The sequence below is a fragment of the Ursus maritimus genome, unplaced genomic scaffold (assembly GCF_017311325.1).
Source record: "Ursus maritimus isolate PB19 unplaced genomic scaffold, ASM1731132v1 scaffold_25, whole genome shotgun sequence".
NCBI lineage: Eukaryota > Metazoa > Chordata > Mammalia > Carnivora > Ursidae > Ursus > Ursus maritimus.
In genome coordinates this window covers 38735800-38763272 of record NW_024425008.1, presented here as the reverse complement: position 1 = coordinate 38763272, position 27473 = coordinate 38735800, and the positions used below count along the sequence as shown (strand labels likewise).

The window sequence follows — 27473 nt, the reverse complement described above, 5'->3', positions numbered from 1 at the left end:
TACATTAAAAACGTAGGTAGGTACAAAAAAAGTAGGTATTGCCATTTTGCATTCCATTGAGGCGATACTATTGACTTTCCCATCCACAGATTATTAGATTGCTCATTCTGTGGCTGAGGTGTTCCCCTCCCTCCACCCCCACCCGCCGCTTCCATTAAGAAAAAGTTTGCTCTGATTTTGGAGGGTTGTATATCTAAGTGCTTATGGAGGTTCTCATTAGGAAGAGAGATTGGGGAAATCCCATGTCGACGTTTTATTTCTTTTGGTCTTTTCAGTGCTGTGTGCTTTGGAAGTTAGTTTTATAGGCTGACATGACGAAGTAATGCCTCACTTCCAATCATTAGAGGGTATGTGTGTTTCCCGTGAAGGGCTGGGGCAGGTCAGATTGAAGAGCAACACCCATCAGAGCCGCACAACATCTCAAACAGGTGGGGGCCGGAATGCCTCTTTACTGTCTTATTTCTGCACCTGAACTTGCAACCTGTTGAAGCTTTTACCATCATCTTTTCACAAGCCTCTCTTGAAGATTTATTATGTAAAATTTGTAGGTAGAATTTTTATGAAGGGCAGGGTGGTACTTTCGAAGGGAGTTCCAGTTTTCATAATGTGACTCCATCATCTGTCCTTCTTGTTTCTGGGTGGCTTCTCCTCGCCTTGTCATGCGCAGGACTCATTAGTAACAGCCTGAGCATAGGTGTGGTGCTGGCCTTGCCCAAAATGAACCCCTCTGAGTGGCAGGTGTTGTAGAGAGACTCAGGATCTAGTAAACAACTCACCACACCGTAATTTTAAATTACAGGAATCACTGTGGACCTAGCTGTCTATAAACGTTTTTTACATTTGTGATGGCAAATGGTGGCCATGTCCGCACATGTTCAGAATGACCTTTCTGAGGCCAAAGTGTGAAAGCCTGTGGCCCCAGGTATTTGCAGTAGGTTTCTAGCATGGTGATCAATTCCCAATGACTTTCATGTTAGAAAGATGCCTTCAGATGTACAAAGTAGAATAATAAGTAGGTGAGGTTAGTGCTTGAGTAAAATGTGAAGGGGAAACGGGTCAGTATTGCCAGTGTCAGCATCCTTAGTGACTGAGTGCGGTGTGCTGTGTGGTAGCTCTTGTGTAAAGGGTTGGATTGAAATACTAAATCTGTTGAATGCTTCAAAATATACGGGAAAGCCAAGACTTTTTAAAAATGCCTTTTCCCACGTTGCCCCTAAAACTCTCAGAGAATTTCCCACAATTTGCAGATAAGCTGACTAACCTGCAGAGCCCTTGATTCAGTGATGACAGCTGCCCTGTAGAGATTAAACCAGCCTCATTCCAGGAATTTGTTCTGCTGATACACACAGGAATGTCCGAGACAGGAATCTGGTTAACACATTTCCACCGAACAGTAGTTAGCAAATATAAATCCTCCTTCCAACTCTTTAATGTAGTTCTCACTTCCCTTTGTAATGTCCACTTAAAATCCATCAAACATTTATAGAGGACTTGAGGATGTTGAAGTCTTTCCTACAGTTCCTCCAGAAAAGAAGTGGGTGAGCTGCCTGTGTCAGGTCTCCACGGCTGCCTGTGTCATGTTGTGTCTGTTCATTAGTTTTTCCCTAACTGAAAAGCACAGGCATTTTCCATGAGAAAGATGGGGGTTTCCTAATAGTTACCAGAGAATGAGGCTAAGTTTAACCAAGAACTTTTGTTCTACATGGTGTTTCATTTTCTCTTGTTGCAATTGTATTAATCTTGGCATAAAAGTAGTCAGAAGAACATGAACAGAGGAAGGTAATTAGTGAGTTTTAAATTTTCTTTCAGTAAACATGAGCATATAAAGCCCTCTAGGCAAGCTTTTATTCATTTTCAGTCCAGAGAACTCTAGCTTCCCTAGGATGCCAGTGAACATTATTCTTCATAAAGGCTTGTGTACAAGTAAAAATTATACCCACTGGGCAATAAAATGTCTTGATGATAGAATGTAGTTGTGATATTGGAGAGGGAATAAGATCAAATAGCCTCTGGTTTGGGGGCTGTGAGGGTCAGTAGCAGTGCTCACATTCCCAAGGGACCGTGTGTTAATGGCCTCACTGGGGAGAGGGACTTATATTACTGTGAAGGTGGCACTGGCCACCTGGGTCCTTGGCCCAGAGTAGCCCCAGTTTATCTTCTCTTAGTCATATTCAACTTTACTTGAAGATCTGGAACACATAGTTGTTCAAACTAAGTATATATTCAACCTCTTCTTTCTCAGGATTTGCCAGAATTATTTCAGTTGTGAGAAGGTTCCAAAAAATGAGTAATAATCTACTTGTTTTTAGGCAGTGTCTTTTAATATCCCTTCCATTTTCTGTGTGGATAGCGCCAAAGTGTTGGCTAGTTGTTTGGGAAGGTCTGAAGGCTCACGTACCTGAGGTGTGGTCATGGCAGCGGGGAGGCGGCTTAGGGGGCACCACAGCTGCCTGTCGCATTGAAGACGCTGACTTCCGGGGTCCCAACGGTGGGGTCAGCAGAGGGCTGGAGCACGTAGGGTACCGGCAGTTGTTGGTGTCTTGCAGTGTACAGGTCATCTCCTCTGGTGACTGTGCTCTCTCTCTCTCCTGTCTTCCTGAAAGAGCTGCTGGGTGATTCGGGAAAGTTGCTTGTTTTACACGTTTGTTGAAGACCAAACCTTGGCCTCGTGGAAGAGTGAGAGCTTTGATGTGACCAAACTGGCCACTGAGTTGTAGCTTCCTATGTTTGCGTAACCCCTCCTTTAAATTCGTGTCTGTACAATCTAAGTGGATCCCTCAGAGGCACTGAAGAGAACAACCTAAACGGGGGGTCTCGCAGACTAGCAACAGGTCGCCAGGCCCAAGGGCACAGGCTGCTGGCAAGGCTGTGCTTTCTTTGGTGGAGAGCTCCAGTGACACTTTTGGTTTGGCCCTTCTCCCAGATGATCGAGACGAGATGTCCTGGCTTCCAGACTGGTTTCTGTCACGTGAACAGCACACACTTCCTAACTCAAGAACCGGGTATTGGCTTTAGGGATTTATGGCCTAAACCCATGGTTAAAGTATTGAGTCATGACAGAAGAGTCATTGCCAGCTTTTTAGGGTGAAACCTGGAGGTCCCCTCCTTTGCTCTTTACATGAAGAGGGGGTGTTTTCTGGCAGGAGTCTGTGACTTGGGCTTGGGAGAAAGACTTAATTATGTGCTGGTTGAGGCTTGGTCTGGCTTGAGGGTGTGCATGGACTTCACTTGAGTTCCTTCCTCTCTTATCTAGGGAGGAAGTGGGGAACGAATGGGACCAGTTTTGGCCTCCACTTGGTGCACGCCCCCCGCCTACAGCACTGCAGAGTGGACACAGAGGAGGGAGTGTGCTTTGCGTGCACTGTCCTGCTTTAGGCGGTGGAGCGGAGAGGGTCTTCAGGGTGCCAGTGGCTTTTTGAATGTTTGGCTTTCCCCGTCCATGGTGGGGTGCCCGGATTGTTTTCCTCTTTCCTCAGGAAAGTCAGTGGGCTGAGGGGACTGACTGCAGGGTGACTTTCCAAGAGCCACTTCCAGAAGTGCCCTGTTAGAACATCCTTTTGGGACCAAGTGTGTGGAAAGGGCTGGCCCTGTGCTGGACACACTTACTGAGAAACGCCCTTTCCGTTTCCTGGTGGAGAGGATGTTGAAACTTGCGGGGAAAACACATCCCCTTTCAGACGTTCCTCCTACAACCTTTAGACTGTATCCCATGATTTTTTAAAGCTCCAAATAGTATTTGGCATCTGGTGCGCTTGGGAAATGAAACCAGACATGAGGAATGTGAGAGGGGAGAGAGATGGCCAAGGAAAGAAGCAAAGCAGTTTTTTTCTTTTCACATTCTTCTTGATAAGAGAATTTGCGTTAATGTTATCGTGTTGTTGAAAACAGAAGTGCATGTCAGGGCCCTTTGGAAAATTGCAAAATGTGGGGCAAACTGCAGCTCTGAAAACAATAGGTATGGCAGTTAAAATGGAGGGGTCCCCAACCATTCTCTTTAAAGTTGCTCTTAGGGCATACATTTTTTTTTTTTTTGCTTGCCTTTTTATGTCTGAGATCATTTACAATGCAGAAACAATGACAGTATTTTAGTATTGAAATTATAATTGGAGAATTAAATGTGAACTATTATCTTGACTAAAAAAAAATTGAAGCCAGTCATGGTACATGTGGTCCCCCACCGCACTTGGTGAGTATATGCAGAAACTCTCAACTGTCTAACGGAGTTGGTGGCTGGCAGGAACTCACAGTCTGTCCTCGTCTCCCTTCCACCAGGGTCTAAGTTGTTTCCCTGTAACCACTTTGGTTAGAGGAGAACCTTGATACCTTAGCCAGTGTCTCCCTTGGTCTGGACGGCCATCTTATCAATGTGTGGCAAAAGTCCCCGATGAAGCAATTAGAAAGCTGTGTGCGTCTTTCCTTGTCAACACGACTTTCAAGTTTACCCCGTACATTAGGTACCAATATTGTGTTGCTTTGTGGAAAACAAACCTTACCTATCCCATATGTGTTGTGAGTTGGCATTATCAAAGGAAAGTGTTAAGGAGGGTTTTCTTGGAGACTGTGAGTTCTCCAGTGTTTTTTATCATCATGATCATCATCGTCTCTATTCCCGAAAATTTGGCCCTCGTTTTTTGACTGTTACCACATTGAGTCTTGTTTGTTTTGTTAAAGAGCAGTACAAATGACTCTGAGCTAGGCCACAGACGGATTAAATTTCTTCTTCTTTGCTAAGCAAAATGCACCTGCTCCAGAATCTTAAGTAGCTTTTTAATTGCTTCCTTGTGCACGGCATAGCAATAGTCATCTGTAATGTTATAGATGGACTGCATTTTGGATGTCCCAGAAGTGACTTCTTCCCCTCTGCAATGGTGCCAGAAGCTGAGATTAGAAGATGTGTTCTGGTTGAGGGCCCAGCTGTCATGGTGGAATTAGCCCTTTCGCTCAGGCTGTTCTGATTAAAAAGGGGCCGAGATGTGGACGCGTAGGCCCCAGGTTTCAGTAACTGCATTCCCTCTTCATTGGACAGAGTTAGCAACTTAGCTGCTCCCTAAATGTCCTCACTAGGCCGTGATCTCCCTGAACCTGTGAATTTTCTTCGTCTGTGTCTCCAGCACCTAATACTGTGTCTGCCTTATTGAGGTTCAGCTGTGATCGCCGAGGAAGTGAATACTTTCTTGGGCAAAGTGTTTATTGAATGTAAGGAATGGGGAAAAGATTCTATCAGTGGGTCTGTTTCCATGGAGCCTACTTTTGAGGGTGCGTGGAAAAACCAGGCACCAGCTCGTTCGGCCAGAAAGAAGCTCCTTGCTCGAGGGAAACCGCAGATACCCCAAGGATGAGGTCTGTTTTGAGGCTACTGTCAGCATCAGAAAGCTTGACAAGTGGCTGAGGAGCACTTGGCGATGTGATTGACTTTAAATGTCTTGGCATTCGTGAACAACAGATCTGCGGGAAGAACACCCAGTCACACCACCGCGAAGTTCAGAGACGAGACCATCTGTTCACTTAGGCATTTATGCTTTTGCATTCAACAAACATTTATAGAGAATATACCATGTGCCAGGGACTGAATGAAACTTAGTCCCTGTCTTCAGGATCTCATAGTCTAGAGGGAAAAAGAGACGTGAATTAAAAAAAAAAAAAAAAAAATCCAGAAAACACTCAACTATGTCTATGGTGCTTGGGCTGTGGAAAGAAAAATGTGTGACCATTTCTGGGAAGCCTAAGGCCCATTAAAATAGTAGTACTTGAGCGGGCTTTGAATGGCGAGTGGAAGATGGTTAGGTACGGAAGGAAAAGAGCACCCTAGGTGAGGGAACTGTGGATGTGTGGGCTCAGAAGTGTGACTCCTGTCAAGGTCTGATTACTATACGCACACAGGTGTGTGGGGGTGTGTGGGTGGGCAGCGTTCATGGTATTGGGAGACAAGGGTAGAAAATAAAGTAGGTGAGGGCTAGGCCATGGAGGGCCTTATGGTCCATGCCAGGAGCTGGACTGTATCCAGGGGACACTGCAGAGCTGAGTGACACAATCAGATTTATGGTGTGCTGAGAGTAAATCCCAGACTCCTCAGTCCTGTGGACAAGGCCCTGGGGTCTGGGCCCCTCCCCTCTCCAGATTCTCTCTTAACACTGCCGTTACTCATGATGCCCCAGCCGCACTGGTCTTCCTTCCCTGACTCAGAGGTGCCAAGCTCCGCACCCGCTCTGGGCTTCTTCACACACTCCTTCCGCCTGGAATCCTCTTCCCCCAGTACTTTGCAGGGCTAGTTCCTAGGTCTCCCCTTAAACGCCCTCTTTCTGGAGAGGCTGTCCATGATCACAGGATTCAAAGTTGCTGTCACCACCACCACCACCCCCACCCCCCCACCATTTTCTTTCACTTTCTTCTTGCATTCCCTGTAATACTAACTAAAATTAAGTTATAGTTTCGTTTATTTGTTGTTTTTTTAAATGCCTTTTCCCAAATAACTTTTCTAAAACTCCCTGAAGGGTACATCATCTCATTTTCATCCCTCTTTCCTTAGTGCTTAGCACAGTATTTGGCATATAATTGGTACTGAACAAGCTTTTTTAAAAAAACAGTTTTGTTTTGTGAGTGTGATGAACAAGGGCAGCTGTTGGTGACTTTCAGCCCATGGGCCTTCATGGGCACACCACCTATTTTTGTATGGTCCGTGAGCCAAGAATGGTTTTCACATTTTTAAATAATAAAACAAATTTAAAAAATTTAGTGACATGAGAAAGTTATATGAAATTCAAATTTCAGTGTCCATGATAAAGTTTGTGGGCACACAAGCGGGCCCATTTTTTAGAGATGCCTGTGGCTGCTTTCATAATAAAATGGCAGTGTTAACTAGTTGTGTTGGAGGCTTACGGGCCCACAAAGCCTGAAATATTTACTATTTGGGCCTTTACAGAAAAGGTTTGTCAACCCCTAGCCTGGGGAATCATGGGCCAAGGAGAAGAATTGAAGAACTGTTGTAGCCATTTTGATGAGAGATAAGGGGAGGCTGAACCAAGGTCATAGCCTTGAGGTTGGAGAGGGTGGGGATTGGATTCCAGTTGGATTAAACATGCAGGTTCCCTGACCTCTGCCAAGCTTTCCTGCCCCACTCCCCAATTAGGCTTCTCCAAATCAACATCTTCTTGTGTTTCCCAGCAAAGCAAGTCTCTAACTTCTCTCTTCCTAACTGCCCCACTCCCTAGCAAGTCCCTCCTTAGGTCCCATGTGTGAAATGAGGATAATGGAATGAAGTGATGGGTGTGAATGTGCAGTAAAATCACATAGGCACACAGGCAGCTGTTGGGTTTGCTTGTTCATTAGTGACGTGGAGAGCAGTTAAGGAGGGCTGGCCAGAAGTGTCTACTGCCACTGAGGGGTCATGGGATGATTATTTTGCTTCCATTTTGGTCTATATCTGGGAGACTAGGCTCTGAACAGTAGAGTTCCAAATATGTGTATTAAAAATGGCAGCCTAGAAATCTCAAAGCTTTGCCATCATCTACAGTTTAGAGATGGGTTTAATGGAGGTCCTTGTGTTTGGGGTTACACAGGAAAGCCAGCATAAAAACTTGGCCTTTGGACTTTAGTGAGGCTTTTAAACACAGATCACCTGTCAAAGGCAATATTTTGGCCCTTATTAAAAATGATTTCGATTAGGTTCTTTAACGTAATAGGTTCTATATCTTATTACCCATCTTAGAAACTAGCCAAGACACTCATATTTTTTTGTTTGTAGAACTGCTGGCTTAAAAAAAAAAAAAGACTTAAGAAATGCTTTGGACTGATTTTTAGGCCTCAGTGGTTCCTGCACACCCCACCTCAATACAGCCAGAGTGTAATAAAACTTGGGTTTAAGTGAAACAACCTATAAAGTGCAAAGGTAAAGTTGCTCTCTATTTGTTTCCCAAATACTTTGGTCATAGTCTCCGTGTGCAAGGCACTGATACATGCCGTGGGCACTTTTCCTTATGGAGTTGACTCTTCAATAGGGGAAGTAAGACCCAGACCACAAATTACTGTAACTGTTGGCTATGCCTCATAGGGGTCACAAAATGCTAAGAGGGCCCAAACCACATTCAACCGGGGAGGTTAGTAAGAGTGCCTGGAAATGAACTTGAAAGCTGAGCGTGGACCATATGACCCTCCATGGGCTAGCTCTTGCCTACTCTGGGAATTTTTTGCCCTCGTCTTCCAGTAGCCTGAACGTTGTCTCCTTCTCCTGATACAGAGGTGCTTAGTCACACAGACCTTAACAGTAGTCCCTGAACAGTCCCTCTTCAGTTTACTGACAGTTGAGTGACAGGGTATGCAGGGCTCGGGCCTGGCTACCAAGGAGGATATGGCTCCTGCCCTGAGGACGTACACCAGATACAAACATTAACAGTTATATTTTAATGAGCTAAGTCTTAACTCCCATCTCCTGGTGTACGTTAGTGCTATTGCTGCCTATCCATGCTGGTTAACAAAGAATACAAGAACTGCACACTTAGAGAAATTCTTATAGCAATTTGACATTGCTGAGATATCTTACTATAGTTTACAAAAATGTTTCTAACAGAGTGGAGGGAAAGCAACTAGTCCTTCGCCTCAGATAGTTTGAGAAGCTGGTGTATATAGATCACCATAACTTGGATATTTTTGTAAAGAACATTTTTGCATACACATTCCCCTCCTTCCATCTGTCATATAAACAATCTAGAGTGGTTTTTTTTTTTTTAAATCTCATCTCCATTTTGTTGTGAAAGTAGTATGTCTTCATTGTGACAACTTGGGAAGTACAGAAAAGTTTTTCGTTTTTTAAAAAAGTGAGTCATGCGTTTGACACAAGCTAACTGTTGGCTCACATTTTGGTGCATTTCTCTTGTCCTTTTTTTCCTGCTCATATATGTACACTTTTTCTTACGTAAATGGGACATTGTATACCTATGCTTTATTTTACATATCCTAAAAATTTGCATGTCATTAAATATTCTTTTACAGAGAACTGCTTGGTAGTCTGCCATCTAGGTGTACCGTGATTACCCTTTTCATATAGTCCTCTATTATCAGCACTTATTTTATGCCCTCCTTTATTTGTTGTAATAGCTAATGCTCTGAAAATTTTTGTGGCAACATCTTTGATAGTATCTCAGAATATTTTATTGGGATATGTTTCTAAAAGTAGAAATAACTAGGTCAACGGTATGACTATTTCAGGGCTTTGATAAATTACCCATCAGAAACGTTGAACCAAATTTCAGCTATCACCAGCCGTGGATGGGCTCACCATACCAAGGGCTGTCAGGATTGGTACGGTCAGGGTGGGGAGCATGTTGACAAAGGTAAAAGTGAAAGGAAAGAGCAGACTACTTGGGTGGATGTTTAGGGGGCATAGAAAATGGTCTGTTGGCTAAAGTGGAAGATACTTTTAAGGAAATAGAAAAGACTGAGAAGTTGAGTGGGATCTGATTTGGTGGCGCACGAAAGCCAATTAGGTTGGTATTGGGGAGACTTTGGTGGGTTTGGATCAGGAAGATGAGAGCCCCAGGGCTTTGCGATGGGAAGATGGAGTTCTACAGCACAACCTGTGACAGCACCACTCATTTCCCGTACACGCTGTGCCCCTTCCCACCTCGTGCCTTTGCTTGCACTGTTCCCTCTGCCAAAATGCTCTGCTTTCCATAACCTATCAAAGCTCCACTCATCCATCAGGGACCATTCCCAGATTCTTCCCTGTATACTTTCTGCTTAGTTACATAGTATTTACTGGTATGATACGCCGTATGACCTTCATTACAACTATTTGGTGCACTACTCTCTCCCACCAGATTATAAGCTCCTAGTGACCCATTTCATTTATGTATCTTTAGGTGCTTATAGTGCCTGGTATGTAATAGGTATTAACACACATTTGCCAAAGGAATCCCTGGTGCTGCATATTGCCTCCTATGACCTTGCACGGGTACACTTTAGGCCGGGAGATTTATGCTTCAACAGATTGGGATATTGGTTGTCTCAGCTAAGTCTTTATTCCAGAGCCATTTGGAACATCACGTAGGGCTACATGAGGGACACGGTGCTCTTAACATTTCCCTCCCCTTCCCATCCCAAATACTTCTAATTGCCAGCTTCTGGAGACCGCTATCCCTTAAGTGAGCAGAGATCTTGACTCCAGAAGTGTTTGTAAGCCATAGTTATTTATGAAAACTTTTACCGGAGTTTGTATCATTCTATGAGATTGTTTTTAAAAGGCCATATGGCATCATGTTGTACACATCATTCTTTGATTTGCTTTTTTCATTTGACAGTATAACTTTAGAATTTTCCCAAGGCAATACATGTAATTGTAATCTTAACACTATATAATCATTAAAAATGTAATTTTGTAGTAGAAATTCAAATTCAAAATTAAAACGAATAGTTCTCCAATCCCCTATTTTTATTTTAGAGGCTATTGCTATTGTTAGCCCTTTCTTATATATATTCATAAGTACATACATACATTCTTTAAAATGTAATCTTGTGGTATATATACCATACGGCATCTTGAACATGTTTCCATATCGACACATACAGATGCCTTGTTTTTAAATGTTAATGTGCTAGAACCATCTCCTTATTGCTGAACTCATTTGATCTTTTCTGTTTGAAAATCTGACTCTTTTAGCTCATGTGAAGTCACTCTTCCTTTGTTATGAATTTAAATTATTCAACATGATAAACAGTAACCGAGTGCCTCCTTCCTTCCTGGCACTGTGCAGGGCATGAGTGCCAACAGGTTGCTTGATGTACAGTTCCTTCCCTTGACTTGGAGTTAATCATGGTCTAACAGGAACGTATTCTCTTAAGAAACTTAGAAAGTGATATGAGCTGGAATGACTAGATATGCCTTAGCATACGTATCATTAATTCTACTTTCGGAAGGTAGAAAAGAAGAAACTGATATCAAACTTTAAAGGGTAAGACATCGTAGATTCCTAGGGGATGAGGAAGAGAAGGTCATTCTTGCAGGGGAGTCAAAGAACAAGATGGGTTGTCAAGAAGGAGCATGTGATAGGCAAAGAATGGCCAGTAGTCCAATGCGATTGGGGCATACACTGTGGCATGCAGTGGTAGGATTGTACTGTTTGCTCAGCAGTTGGTCACAGGAAACATTCAACAAGTGAGTAGAAGGATGTGCTCTTTGCCCAGCTGGACTCCAAATCCTCTTGGGGTTGTCCTTTCTATGCCCTACAGGGGCATATCAAGTGTCTCCAGTGCAGAGGTCTCTTTCTTGAATTGGTCTGACTTTAAAACAAAACAAAACAAAACCCTTTTATCCATTTTTTCACCCTTAACCATGTCCTGTCTTCTTTTTTGTAGAGTTTAGTCACTTCAAGAAATAGAACAGAATTCAGCCATGGCCCCAAGGAAGAGAAGTGGACGGGGGATCTCGTTCATCTTTTGCTGTTTCCGAAATAATGATCACCCAGAAATCACCTATCGGCTGCGAAACGATAGCAACTTTGCGCTTCAGACCATGGAGCCAGCATTACCCATGCCCCCTGTGGAGGAGCTGGACGTCATGTTCAGTGAACTTGTGGTGAGTCCCCAACTTCTCTCCTGGAGGTGGTTGGGAGCCAGGAGGGAGAGGAGAGGATGTGCATGGTTTGGTTAGCCACGGGCTTGCCCTTCTCCAGTGAAGTGACCCCTTTAAATTGGCACCCCAGCTGTGAACACTGAGCCTGCGGAGGAAGAGAAAGAAGAGGGTAGCATTACTACATCAAAGGGCTTTGCTTTAAGTGGAGGCATTTAGACCCTTAGGTCTACAATATGTGGCAGAATTGCATCCTGTGTTGCTCTTCTATTCTTCCCCTTCCAGTCTGAGTCTATAGTCTGTGCATAAATAACTCCCTCATCTGCTTCACACCTTCCACAATTCCTAACGCTTTCTCCACCCCTACTCTCAGTGTATAGAATTAATGTCTTTTTAAAAATTAGTCATACTCCTCTTCCTGTCCTGTCCTGGATCCTTTGATGAAAGACATTATTACTTAAGTACGGTCTAATTATTTAGCCTAATGATAGGATTGCAGTAATAACCGTTGTGGGAAACTTTTTATAGGTCCTATCGTATTCTAGAATCCACTACTGAAGTGAGAGATGTATCTGGTGTGGGACGCATTCATCAAGAGATGGAAGTGCTCTCTTTAGCTTAGCTTTTCAGGCACTTCTGAAGTAGTGTTTCTTTCTATTCTATGTTTTAGGGCGTATTATGGCATAGTTTAAGGGGTAGTGGCATGGGGATTAGCAAGATGTTGGTTCAAATTACTGTTCTGACTTTATTATCTATGTAAGTATGAAAAAAGCATATAAGCCTATTTTCTGGAAAGTGAGAAAAAAACAATGCCTCCTCCTAGTTTGACGTAGTGTTTAAGAATAATTTACGTAGTGGGAATGGCCCAATGCCTGACCCTCATTAGGTGCTCAGTAAATGTTACATGAGTAACATTTATCTCCCTTTATCACCACTGGCATTTTGTAATGGAGTTAGTTCTAATCAGACCATTTATATCGTCAACAGATATTAGAAAGTCTTGGGTCAAGAAAGTAACGTAAGCTTTCTTACTGCCTCCAGGGGTAATATCTGAACTGATCAGGTCAGTCCAGGTCTTCTCGACCAGAATTTACCTATAAGCTTATCATATGAGATAAGCCAATATGAGAGGGTTCTATGAAGCTGATGTTTGAGTTCTGGTCTCCCGAGTGGATTAACAGGCCTATTACCAAACAGAATTGGTTGGGAAAAAGAAGAGATGACTCTTGGCAGCATGTTCATATGTTATGATGTTGATGAATATTTTCAGTGTTGAAGGAATCTCCCTTTCTCCCGCCTCTGCATGCAGAGACTCTGTTCGAGGTGTTAATCGGGAGGTTCAAAATGGAATACTAGAACCTGACCTCAGCAGCTGATAGTTTCAGTAGCAAAAGGGGCGGATGCAGGTATAACACCACTAAAGGAAGAAGCACGACCCACCTCTGCATAGATTGTGTATACATGTGTCGTGAGGTGTAGGACATGGTGCTGAGGAGGTTAGTCACGGAAGACTTTCTGGAGGAGGTGAGCTGTGAGGAGCGATTGAAGCTGAGAAGAGAAGTGGAGGGGGTCAGTGTTAATGGCTGTCTCAGTCATCTTAAGCTAGTTCATCCTGTGATAGCAAAACCTCAGTGGTTACAAATGGCGGTGGCTTATCACTTGCTAATGCTGCGTGTCTATTGTGGGTCAGCTGTGATTCTCTTCCTCACCATCTTCCATCCAAGACCCAAGCCTACTGGAAGAGGAAGGAGAGACTGGTATACTGCTAGCAGGCTCTAAGCTCATTCTTGGAAATGATACATGTCACTTCTGCCCATATTTCTTTGGCCAATGAAAGTCACATATCCACTCCCGAGTTCACAGGGTAAGGATGGATCATTCTTCTGTAGAGGCTGTCACCACAAATTGCATGGCCAATCCTGAGGTCACTGGGGGGTGGGGGTGGAGGATGCATAATCCCCTTCCAGGGGGAGGCAGTGAATCATCTACCATGATGGCTCTCAAGAAGGGCGATAATGATGTATTCACGGGCTTGGTTTTATTTCCCACTTAAAGTATCTTAAAACCAAAAGTCAATCTAAGGAGATAGATGTCGCTGATAGATGAAGGCCTTCTTGGTGGTAATGGAGCTGGTGGGCAGAGCTAGAACCTTCAAAGCACCCACATCCACTGTCTTTTCCATTGTGTTCTATCAGACTCTCAAAATGAGACCTAAGCCAGAGCCTGTGTGGTGGCAACTCCATGGACATCTATCTTGAAGACAGCTCATTGTTCTGTATTCATAAGGGAGAAAATTCCATTCTCTGCCTTATTGATATCTTTATTCTGTGTGAAAATTGCCTACAGCTGTTAGTTGTTAAAAAGGCAATGCCAAACCAGAACTTGAAGCTGAAACCATTGGAAAACAAATTATGTTGAGGTTTGTATCTGTCCTGGTGAGTGACGGATGGATTTCTGTCTACTCCTGACTTCAGGGACTTAGACCACAAATCCATCCAATGGCCGGGGGTGTCCTAGGGCAAGAGAGGTGGGTTCAAAGCCACTGGAAACTTCTGCTCTGGGTTCTCTTGAGTGTTCACAGAAGCGCTTCTGCTTCTGCCCATGCACAGGAAAGGAAGGCCATGTGGGGAAGGGGAGAGCACATGGCCTGTGGGGTCAGACCACTCTGCAACCTGTGGTGACTTCCTTTAAGATGGTTTCTGTTGGAATTTAAGTTTATTGCCTTGCCTATAAAATGGGGATAATACCATGTTTCAGATAGGGTTGGGGTAAAGAAGATAACTTCTTTAAGAAGGCTGGCTCCTATTAGGTGCTTTACACCCTACATCCTAGTGCAGTGAGAGAGATGGAAAGTAATTCAGGTATTTCCTGGGCACAACACCTTAAGCAGATATGCCAGGTTTTTCCTTTTCTTGAAAGCCAATCTGCCTGCTGTGAGTGAGCCAATGTGGGTCCTAACTCACAGGGCATTTTACCTCTGTATCTGTTGGAAAGCATCTCATCACAGCCGGTTGTTGTAAGCTGGTTTCCTTTGCCTCTTCTGATGACACAGTCATTTAATGTTTTTAAAAGTGGTACTGAATAGGTTGCTTGCAGAAGTGCTTACTGTGACCTTATCATCTCCTAAATAAAGCAAGGCTGAATGGGAGGTCGGCCATGGGAATGTCTGAAGAAGGTGGGCTGGGAGGAGCACCTGCCCCAGGTGGTGGAGTCAGACTCATTCCGATTGCAGGATGTAGTGGGTCCTGGAGGTCCCAGTCCAAAAGTCTGCTTATCTTTTTTTTTTTTTAAATAACAGCTTTATTTACAGATCTAATTTACAGACTATATAATTCACTTATGTACAGTGTATAACTCCGTGGCTGTTAGTATATTCACAAAGTTGTGCAACAATCACAAATTTTAGAACGTTTTCACGACATCCAAAAGCAGCTCCCTTACCTATTAACTGTCACTTCTCATTTCTCCCCAACTCAACCATCCCCTGGCTACCTCTCATCTACTTCCTTTTCTGTGAATTTGCCTATTCTGGGCATTTCATAGAAATGGAATCATATGATGTGTGGTCCTTTGTGACTGGCTTCTTCCACTTAGCATGGTCTTTTCAGTTGATCGATGTTGTAGTGTATAGGAATACTTCATTTCCTTTTGTGGCTGGATGATACGCCACTGTATGGACATACCACATTTTGTTTATCCATTCATCATTGATAGACATTTGGGTTGTTGCCAGTCTTTAGCTATTATGGATAATGCTGCTGTAAACTTCATTCACGTACAGGTTTTGGCATGGAAATAATATTTTCAGTTCTCATGGATATAGACCTAAGAGCGGAATTTCTGGGCCATGTGGTAACAGAATGTTCAACTCTTGAGGAATTGCCAGACTGTTTTCCAAACTGGCTACACCATTTTACATTCCCACCTGCAGTGTGTGAGGATTCCAGTTTGACCCCATCTTTGCCAACACTTGTTATTACTTCCTACAGATTGACCTGCTGTTTTTAAAGCTATTCTATAGCTCCTGGAGAATTGAGGACATGTAACTTGGAAATTTTTTAACTAATTTATTTAGTTATTTATTTTTGTGAGTTGTCAAATAGAAATAGTCTCTATGCTAACAATTTTTAACTGATTTGGTATATTTAAAAAAATATTCAGTTGAGAGTTTTATGTAATCTCTGCTAACTATGTATTTTATGCCTTTCAAGCATCAATCCTTTTTTTCCTGTATTACCTCCCCCACCTTCTCACCCCACTTTTTTTTCTTTGTCCTTTGCTTCAGCCACAAATTGTGAATATAACCAACCTGAGACTCAGTACTGTTCCCATAAAATAAGATTTAGCTGTGGTCTTTCTATAGGCTTTTAAAGGTCTTAGATTATTTTCACCAACCTATTTGAAGATTCCTAGGCATTATAACTCTATAAGTGGCCCTTATTCAAGTAACTTTTTCATCTCAGTGTTAGCAAGGAGAAGATTTCCTTTGGGATGAACAGAAAAATGTGTCATTAATTGACTGGTCAGTTCTTTTGGGGTGTATGCATGTGATAAGTGCCTGCTCTATGCCCCGAGGTAACTGGTGAGCAAAGCAGCCATGGTTCTTCATGAATTTTTGGGACTGAAGGTCTAGTGAGGGAAGCAGGCAACTAAACGTGTAATTCTTATCTTGAGTGCCCAAGGATTATGAAGGGCTCCTCCCCAGTATGTATTGTTGGGGAAGAATGTTCAGTTCCCTTTTTTTCACAAGGAGGGAGTCCCACTCTTGCCCAGGAACTCCTAGCTTCTCTTCCAACTCCTCTTGGGAATATGCATAGTTGAGTCCCTCTCTCTTTCTCAATTTCTCTACAAATCAACCTGCTTTCAGGAAACACATTTTGTGGCCCTTGGTGCTATAAATTTCCTAGGAGTAAGCCCCCTTGGGGGGTGGGGTTCTGCAGCTGTCCAGCTGGCGGGTGTCTAATTCAGCATTGAAATCTCAGCAAGACCACTTGTCTGCAGGTGAAAGTTGGGTTCTCCAACTCCACTCTCATGCATAAAAAAGAAGGTATTTGATTTCCATTCTTGCTTGGCTCCTTAGCTTAGCTATCAGTTAATTCCAAACTCGCTACTTGCTGATACCTACCCCCAAACCCCACAGATTCCTAACCTAGTGTGGAAGGGTCTTGGAAAGCTTTGTGGAGGAAGTTTCATTTAATGTAAGGCATGAAAATCAAGTAGGGAGGCACCTGGGTGGCTCAGTCATTAAGTGTCTTCCTTCGGCTCAGGTCATGATCCCAGAGTTCTGGGATCTAGCCCCGCATCGGGCTCCCTGCTCAGCGGAGAGCCTGCTTCTTCCTCTCCCACTCCCCTTGCTTGTGTTCCCTCTTTCACTGCCTCTCTCTCTGTCAAATAAATAAATAAAATCTTAAAAAAAAAAAAAAAAGAAAAGAAAAGAAAATCAAGTAGGAATATCCAGGCAAAGAGGAGAGAGGAGTGTTACAGACTGTGAGAACAGCAGTAGGGGGCTGGGAGGTTAGAGAAGCATGGAAGGCACAAGGAACAGAAAGCTCAGTGTAGATGGAACATGAAATAGGAGGCTGGGAGGACTGAGGCTTCTGAGAAGAGGTTCTGGAAAAGGGGATGGGGATGACTGTATTATTGGTTTAGTTATATATCTTAGATTCTTATTTGAATGAGAGGAAGGTATCTCTGCTTTCTTAACAGTTTTCTCAGCGAACCAAATATATTAAAGTACAGCAAAATATTTTGCTGCCTGATTACATATACAAAAATAACCATTGCTCTTTGCAGTCTCTGTGAAGTGTTGATAAGTTTAGCAAAAGGTGTCATGTCTTGTTGAGTAGATTCTGTTTTCATTTTGGGTCCAGTTGTTGAGGCGAGATGCTTTCTTGCTGCAACGTATACCTTCTCAGGGTACTTTAGTTTTGAAATGAAAAGGAAAGAGAATTACGAGGAGCCCCCTTCTGCTCTTCCACCCAGTGCATAGACTCCTGCATACACCAGAAATTGGTGAGCTGTGGGTTCCCTACAGAATATTCCACAGCAGCAGTGATACTGAAATTGGTGTCTCCTAATGGGTTTCCTCAGCTCTCTTGCCTTGTGAAACATGCAGATGTCCAACTGCTTTACCTGCCTGAGATTTTAGGTGAGAAACCAGGTATGGTTTTGAAGTGTTTTGCACCAGTCTTCTAGTATACACATTGTTTTGTGTATTTGGAATCCGTTTCATAGATTTATTAGAGGAAAGCTTTCATTTCTAATACAGTACACCACTGAGAATTTATGACTAGTTGGAAATATGCATCATGGATCCAAGTTTTCCTAAGTCTGAAGTGTGACCAATTACATGTTAAACTTTTCTGGTTAATCTGTCTTCTTTTGAATCCACTGCTCAGTCTTCATTTGGGGTCTAATGTTTTAGGATAATATACTAAAAAGTACTGTGCCTTCCAAGGAATGTAAACTATTTTAAAGAAACTTATTAAAAAATTCATTATTGATCACAAAACTACCATTTATACTATTGAGGATTGTCAATGAAAATTAAATCTCGATGGCGAACGTGGTGATGATGGATACCGGAGGTCGATGGGAAGATTTGTATCCTCATAAATATAATTACTTACTATAGGTCAGTTTTATTATTACTAATTACTGGGGACGTTAGTAGCCAGCATAGAATATGAGAAATGAAGATGACAGGAATGAGAGAATTTAGTTGATGTATCGGAGTCAGATGAATTCAGGGTCAAGGTAAGCTGTGCCAAGTGGATTCACTTGGGAATCTGCATCAGTAATCTTTTCATTTTTCAATATATTCCGAAGTCACTTTGGTATGAAAGGAGTTACAGGAATCCAAATTTGTCTTACAGATTTACCAGTGTACAAATTTTGTTCTCTTCCTAGCTATGTGAATTTTTACCAATCTTCTCGGGGTAATTATGCCAACATAATTTCTTTTATTACTAGGACTATCTTAAGCTCTTTTTAATAAAAATTCTTCTGTTATCACTAGAATTGATGACAAGTTTCAACAGTTTTTATCTCTTTGTTTTAAAACTCGCCTTTCACACTAAGGCCACGATTAAGAATAGAAAGTTTCTCAAGGAGCTATTCAGTTCCCTGTCTCCAAAAAAAGATGCAAAAATTGGGTAGCAAGAACATTTAATTTTAACCTGATTGAAGGGAAAAAAAACTGGTTGTAAGGAGTCCTAGTTTTAATCTATTGTTTCTTAGAGTCTAAAGGATTGCTCAGTAATTAAGCAGAGAAAATCGGACTGTATAAAGACTTCAAAGAAGTGTCTAGAATAGTCTCAGAGTGTTCAGTTGTCTGGAAGCCAAAAATCAGAATCCAGTGAAAAAAATTGATATTAAAATTGTTCTATTTCCATGAGATTAAAATTCTTTTCATTTGACAAACCTATAAAGGTCAAAGAGAACATTCTGTTGAGCTAAAGGACATGATTAGTTGACCATGAAGAAAAAGAATATATATTGAGTAGATCTTCCCCTGACTCTGTGGCATTTTTGGATACATCAACTCGATGAGTTTAAAGAAGAATGTTTAGAACAGTATGAAAATATGCAATACATCACGGGGAAGTGGGAAAGTAGATATGGGCTTAAGTGTGTTCAGTGCTAAAGTTCTTATGCAGCAGATGTGAACTGCTGCCAATACACGGTCAATTGACAGATGACCAAAAAATGATCCCAAGCCCAGAACTTTATAAACAAATTATCTTGGCCCTGAGAACAACTGATGATTTGTGATACAGGGTGATGTTAATATAGGTGGTTTTGCTTGCTTGTATCTGTTGTGCTTCTGAACAGAACATTATATTACTTCTAAGAATCAAAGGAGGGTTAGCGGTCGATCTCCGTCCCAGTGGACAGCCTACATTTCTTTGTACTGGTTGGAGGCCCTGTCTGCTTAAAGACAGTAAGATGGTCAGCATGGCTTTTGAAGTTCCCTTCTTGTCTTGATTTACTAAACAAATCCAGTAAAGCTTAAGGTAAAACCACAAAACCACTTTATTCCTTCTAGTACTAAATTTATATTTTATCTCGCCGAGATCATTCCAAATGTCCTTTTCTATAGGCTATTAAGTATAGATTTTTGACTCCATGTTAGATACTTTGTTTAAATCAATACACTTATTTCTGGGTGCTTCTTAATTTAGATTACAGGGACTGAAATGGAAGGGGGAGTGTGGAGAGATGGAGGAAAGAAACATGAAAACTTTTTTTTCTTTTAATACAAATAGCTGCAAAACCATCTCTGAACTAATGATGTTAGAAAATGGTTACGAGTCCCTTGGCCTTGATGATTTTCATTACTATGAATTCTAAAGAGACTGAGCAGTATATATCTGCTTATCTTTTGACTACAATTTAAAATCCGATTATTTAACTTAATCCTCAGGCTACCATGTGCAGATCACGCAAAGTCAACATACTGTATTGACTTGCCAACTCTCTACATGTCTCCATATAAATCAATACAGGTTTTAAAAGACTGGGAAAATAATTTCATCTCCATAAGTCATGTGGTTTAGTAAGCTTTCGAGTGTAATTTTGAAAATGTGTTTCAGTAATGGCTGGAACAATCTGGTAGTTTGCATGAATAACTGCACGTGAGAATATATATTGATGCATTGGGATTCATCTAAACATCATTTGCTCACCTAAAACATATGTCACATGGCCTGTGGGAGGTAAATGCCCAATATGTGGATGCTGTATTTCAGTTCTAACTGTCCTCAATTTTATCTGCTGTACTTGGAATCCTCCCCTCCCCCATCTTCAATTCCCAGACTTACTCAGGAATTTCAGACTGTTTCTTGACGCATGTTATAGAAGCTCTGTACCAGTTCATCTTTTAGTTACGACTTTTTGACTTATGGATGAACCACATCTGTCTATACTTTTTGCAAATAAGATCCTTAAAAATGTAGCAATTTTTCCCCTTTTGTCCAATTTTAAATGAATCCACTGGAAACATCCTACAGCTGCTGTTTATTTCATTAAACAATGGAATATTTAGGAACTAAACTAAACCAAATGACTGAAAGCTCACTTAGAATGTATATACAGGTTGCTTTCAGGAAAGATGGGTATTTCTTGGATGTGGAAGAAAAAGTCATCAAGTCTTTTGCCATCTTTTAAACAATCAGATGGTTTGAGTTTATTCCCATATGGACACTCATTATGTTAAATCCATCTGTGGATAGACACCTTTGCATTTTCAGAGAGCAGAATGACACACAGGCATTGTAATCTGGCTTTTTCATCCTCAGGAACCCCAGGGCCTAGAGTAGGGCGTGGCCCAGAGTGGGTACTCAGTAAATGCTTGTGGCCTGGATGAGTAACTAATTACTAAAGGTTAATACTTGAGATGCTCAGTAACTATTTTAATGCATGCGTGCGTGCATATGTGCATGAATTCATGACTGCTGAATCCTCCAGTGGTTGGGTGTATATTCTGAGTTATTCTCAAAGTAGAAGTGATGGATTTGGGCTGATCCTTGCACCCTTCCTGTCCCCCATCCACCTATTACCGTTCTCTTTAGTCCTGCTCTTCATATGGGATCACTAAAGCATCTGGCATCAAGGGTAGCAGCTTGAGAGGATAAGGTTGATAATGTTTAAGAATTATTTTCCGTCCCGTCTCTCTACCATATGTGACATAAAATAAATAGTTACAATGTGGAAAGAGACCTATTGTGCTAAATATCTTTTGACCCAAACAAAACTTGTGTCCGCTGAGCTGCCGAGAAGAGCACGCTGAGCAGGTGTGGGAAGGGCCTGGGCTGGCGAGAGCAGCACAGGTGTCATTGAGGGAAGGGGAACTTGGTTCCACAGTTGCTCACAGGGCCTTTGGGTGCCTTTCTACATCTGTCGCTCTACACTGGTTCTTTGTCCCAAGAGACAGAGTCCCTCCATTCATTCAATTAGGGAAACACTGCTTAGAAATTCTCTCAATTAACCCTTGTCAACAGAAGTTGTACCAGATTATAGATGTAAAAACTGGGTAGTGAGGTGGCTGGATGGATATTGGGAGATGATTTTAACATATGCTTAGACTTATTTATTTTAAATTCTTGCAACACTGCTGGTGATGTATACTAATTAAAAGTTAAAGTTGCTCTAATGAGTTCTGGTTGAAATAACACAAAGAAGCTAAATAAGACACCGACAGGTTTAACAGCAGATTTTGTCTAGCAAACTGGTATAGTTTGCATTGCCTACTGTTAAAGAAAGGTGGGGAAATAGTATAAAACACTTAACCATTGGTAGTAAGAAACTAAAAATTATTTCTATTAGTCAGCCTTTGCTTGTGGGATCTCACTTCTTATTTTTATATATCGAATGAAAACATGTCTATCAGACACAGAGAACATGACTGTGTAGGTGGTGGTGAGTCATATTGTGGTATTTTGTGTAATGACTAAGAACGTTGGCAGAAATCTTACCGGCTGAGAACCTTCAAGGTTTGTTCTCTTGTGTGTACACATCCATTTTGGGATTTAAAGCACTCTGTTGTTTTCCATTTATGTTTTTCCTGACTGGTTAGAAGCAGGTAATAATTCACTGAATGTACTTCTATTTAAACTGACAAATATGGAATCTCACTTTCAGATTTTAAACCACTGCTGTGAAAGTAAAAGACTGTTTCTCAAGGTCACTGTGGTTAAATTTTAAGAGCTGAATTGGCAGTCCATGACTTATGGATGTGATGGTCACTTGCTGTGGTGGGGACAGATGTTCATAAATTTGATGAAATGTCTCAGCCTCACAGTACATTTTCTCTCTATGTTTGTAAAACTGTAATTTGGCCTTTTTCCCACGACATTGTACTTATCACTATGTCCTATGACTTAAAGGCCTTGTCACTTGTGCCTCCAAGAGTCTGACTTATTTCTGGTAATGTTGAGTTATGGGATGGAGGGAGAGGGTTAATGACAGAGAGGGTTAAGTCCAGAAACGGCTAACATAGCGTGTATGTGAAGTGAACCTGAGGATTGCTGCCTATGGGCATGTGGGGAAATCTTTGGTGGGTGGGGTTAGGGTGGGTGAATTGGGCCTCCATGCTGTGGGCAAATACCTGAAATATACAATTTGAAGGAGATAAGTTAGCTTTGTCTGGGTAATAATAATGGTTAGAAATTCCGTGAGGTCTGTACGTTGAGTCAGATGGCTGGTTACCTGGTAAAGGACCACTAAAAAGCAAAAACACACAAAACAGTTAAGTTGATTGACAGGTCGACTCCCTGGGGACCTATCTTAGCTTCTTGTCTCCTCATTTTTCTTTATTCTCCCCCTACCCCCACTAGCATTAACTGTGTGTCCGTCTACCTCTGTGTGAGTCTGTATTAGTATGTATGTAAAGAGTTAGCTTAACTCATTAGAAATAGAAATCCAGAATTCCTTTGTTAAAGATTTCTCTTGTTATCTGGAAACTCACTTGTTGACTCACTGAAATCTATCGATTTGGTGGATTTTTAAAGAGTAAATGCTTTCAATACTGTTTTGGAAGTTTTATAAATAACTCCCTATTTCAATTTAGCTAAATCTTTAAAAAGAGCTCTTTCAACTCATTCAGGACCCTTATTGTATATTTTTTCAAAATTCCTTCCCTTGCTTTATCTAGCAAATCAGTCCATTTCCTTAGATTTATTTGTACTATGCCAATTGTTTTATGATTTATATAGATTTCTTTACAGCGCTGCCTACTTACTGTGGAGTGTAGGACCAGTGAGATTTCTTTGTACAGAACCTTTTAGAAGTGGGTCTTAATAATATGCTTTGTTAGTGATGAAGCCTAGAACTCTAGTTCCCACAGCTGGGCTTCTCTCAGAGGTCCTTTTTTCTTAATAGAAAATATGTAATTTATACCTTTTTTCCAAGATACTATATCTCACATATGTATTTTATGAAGATATTAAAAGCATAATTAATACTTTCTCTAAGAAGGAAAGCCTATAGACTTTTGTTTGCTGGTTTTAGTTTTCAAGAAGCTTGAGCTCTGAGGGGAAGAGGAATGATGCTTCATGTGAGTGTTTCTCCTTTGATCACTGGCTAAATTATTTTCCAATTAACTTAAAACTCTGTCCAACAAAGAATAATGTGAAAGAAAATCCAGTGAAAGGAGCTGGGCCATCCAAGTCTAGGGTGTAAGAGTAGGAACTAAATTTGTTCTGCTTGTCTTGGCATTAATTGACAGTCCCCAAAACAATATCTGACTTAGCATGATTGTAAAAAAACAAAACAAAAAGTAAAGTGATCTAGGAGCCTCCAGGATGCTGCCTGGGATTGGGCTAATTACATTTGTTAATCTTGTGGAAAACTTGCTTATTAATTCACAGAGGCACAGTGGAGCCAATACTTTTCTGTAGCACCACCAGTAGGGAAAAATGAAAAACAAAATACTGAAAAGGTTTTTATGTATCATTAAATTTAACTTATCATTTAATTTAATATTAAGGGACCTTAGGGGAAATACTATCTCTTGATCTAAATGGAATGCATATTAATAGAATCTATATAATTTTCAAGGAAAGGATATTTCATAGAAGTGATCTTTGGTATCAAACAAAAGTTGTGTCTGAAGTTGTAACAGTTCCCAGAGCAAACTACTTATCCTAAAGGGGACCACATTTTTCCTTTTCTTTACTCTCCCCCCACCCCAGTCAGGTTCTCTCCTGAGCCAACTCCTTGGTTTATCTAATGTTCAATCAGAAATTTCTTTCCTTATGGTTTACACAAGGTTATATTTTCTCTACTCTGAATTTTTTCTTTTCCTTGGGCTCCAACAAGCAAGCTTGATCCTTTTTCTTTAGCAGCCTATTGAGATGTAATTTACAGGCTATGGAATTGACCTATTTTAAGTGTAGAGTTCAGTGAGTGTTAGTACTTGTGTGCAGCTGTGCAGCGGTTGCCACAGCCCTGCTCCAGAACATCTCCACCACCCTGCCCATTTGCCGTCAGCCCTGACTGCTTCTAGCCCCAGACAACCGCCAATCTGCTGTCTGCCCCATAGATGTACTTCTTCTAAAAATCTCATGTCCAGAGATACTGAGATATGGTGATCCTGTTTTGTTTTCCATGATTGCCTTTTTCAATATTTGAATGAAGTATCAAAACGAAAAATCTCTGTAATCTGTAATATTACTTTGAAGTGATGTCAGAACTTGACATGTCAAGGTGATTTTCAAATTAGTTTGTATGACATTCTTTTTCCTTCTCTGTCAAGAGTGATTTTATTCCCCTCCTTGTCCAGTAGTATATCTAAATGGATGTAAGTAGCTGGAGAAGAAGGAAGGTAAAAGGCATCCAGCCATTTTGTGTTCAAAGAAGGACCCCAGGAGTCAGGTCTAGGAGATACGGAGAAAGATTCAAACACAGAAGCTAAAACTAAAACTGGACCGCTTCCATAAGAAACCGTAGAATACTTCTTGACCTGCAAGTTGCAAAGATCCCGCAGAGAAGACAAAAAGCACTAACTCTAGAAGAAAAGATTAATAAGTTAGGCATCATTAAAATTAAAACACCTAGTGATCAAAATAGATCGTTAGGGGGCGCCTGGGTGGCCCAGCGGTTAAGTGTCTGCCTTCGGCTCAAAGCGTGATCCGGGCGTTATGGGATCGAGCCCCACATCAGGCTCCTCCGCTATGAGCCTGCTTCTTCCTCTCCCACTCCCCCTGCTTGTGTTCCCTCTCTCGCTGGCTGTCTCTATCTCTGTCAAATAAATAAATAAAATCTTTAAAAAAAAAAAGAAAGATCGTTAACAAAATAAAAGGGCAAGCCACAGGCTAGGAGAAATAGTCTCTGTATACCCGGAACAAAGGAGCTGTTTCCAAAATACGTAAAGAATGTCTTTAACTCAATAAAGACAGGCAACGCAATAAAATTGGGCAAAAGACTTGGATAGTTCACAAAAGAACACATGGGAGTGGCCATGTGAGCAGGTATACCCAGCATCAGTTATCAGGGAAATGCAAATTAAAACTACACTGAGATAAATTTTCACATAAACTAGATGGTTAAAAAGACATAGCACCAATTTTGGTGAAAATGTGGAGTGACTAGAGCTGCCATATATTGCTAAGGGAGAGTAAGATGATACAATCAGTTTCTCAAGTATAGAGTGCTACGGCCACTTCAGTGCATGCCCTTGCCAACCTGAAAATTGTATTCTTAAGATCTGTACATTTCACTGTATGTACATTTTACTGATCAGAAAAGGGAGGGGTTAATCTTTGAAATACACAGATGATTACTATATCCTACAATAATCCCCTCCCTTCCTCCCTCCTTTTCTTCCTCCCAGCTTTCCCACTTTCCCTCCCCTTACTTTTTTTTTTTTTTAGAGGGGGGGGCAATCCAGCTATGTCAGGTATTGTTTCAGAACAATAATTAGTCAATCAATGGCAAAGATGAATAGAACAAATTTAGTTCCTGCCCTCTGGGAACGAGTCCAGGATGGGAGTCAGACATGCCAATAACATGACAGTAACAATGTGATAAATGCTGTAAGGAGAGGTGAGAATAGGGGAGCGGCTCACTCCAGGAAGGTGAAGGTAGCCTATCTAGAGGGGAATGGGTGCCACCTTATAAAAGCTTCGAGGAATAGGACTGATCCTTAGATATGGTTGGAAGGGCTTTCTGAAATAAAAGGGGGAACAGCATGTGCAAAAGTTTCAGAAGTGGGCAACTTGTGGCCAGAAGTGCTAAAAGGTGGCCGGTGGCAGCAGTGGTGGCGGTGCGGGGGGTGGCAGCAGCCGCAGAAGAGGAGGACAAGGGATAAGTCAGCATATCACAGAGGGCCTCCACTACCTGCTAAGGAATTTTGGACTTAATTCTGAAAAGAAAGGGAACCACTGAAGCTTTCTATCATCTTGTCTTCCTAACTAGATTCTTAAATTCCATGAAATCAGGGTCTGTTATTCATCTTTGTATTCTTTATAATGTCTGGCCAGGGTCCTGGAATGGGTAGGACAGCGAGTAAGTGTTGATTGATCTCTGAGGTTGTGATAGTCTCTTAGAGTCTTGCATGCTTGATTCAGCCATATCATTAAAATGCAATGAGTCAGAGCAGAGATACTTTTGGAATGGAGGGGTGGGGGTCTTATTACACTCTGGGCCTTGTGCCGAGGCACTCCCAGCCATTATCTAATTTAATCTATGTCATTCTTACTCAGAATCTGCCAGTGACCTTTGGTTGCTCTTAAGAGAAAGACCGAAGTTCATAGTATTCTTCAAAGCTACTGTTCTCTGCCTGCCGTGCTTTTTACCTGTTCAGTTCCTGTTCATCTCTCAGCTTTCGCCTCACTTCCTTGGGGCAGCCTTCATTGCCCTACCTTTCCCCACAACAGGTGGACTGTCAGAGCTCAGCTTCCTGTGTGATCGTATCTTGGTTCATGGAATTATTTGATTTCCCTCCTTCTCACTCAAGAATATGAGCTCTGTGATACTTTTTTTTTGTCCTTTGCACCTGGCACAATGCCTGGCATTTAATAACAATTCAAAAAAAAAAAATTGGTTGCATGAGTGAATCCTCGAGAGAACTCTGTCAGATACATATTATCATTCTCATTTTTCAGGTGAACAAATTGAAATCCAGAGGTTAAGGCACTCGTGCAAGGTTGCATAACCCGTGTGAGCCGGACCTAGAACTCAGGGATGGCTGACAATACCATCCTCCTCTTTCTGCTAATGGATTCTCAGCAGGCTGTGAGTGCAGCTGATGGATACATTGTCATGCTGCATCAGTGCCATGATTTTACCTNNCTGCTGAACAATCAACAGAATGGACAGTCTAGTGGTTAAGAATGTGGGCTCTGTGAACAGTCTAGACTCAAGTTCCTCCTCCACCATTTACTAGCCTTGTTACCTTGAGCAAGCTACTTAA

General features: G+C 41.7%; 1 protein-coding gene across 1 annotated transcript in view; it reads left to right on the top strand.

The window, feature by feature from the left end:
- The window catches only part of DAAM1 (dishevelled associated activator of morphogenesis 1), a 162299-nt gene that overhangs the window by 52659 nt on the left and 82167 nt on the right, over positions 1-27473 (top strand). Inside the window, exon 2 of the mRNA XM_040641825.1 lies at positions 11347-11566. Within this exon, the coding sequence (XP_040497759.1) occupies positions 11384-11566 (183 nt within the window). The 5' untranslated portion in view covers positions 11347-11383. The remainder of the gene's footprint in view (positions 1-11346; positions 11567-27473) is intronic.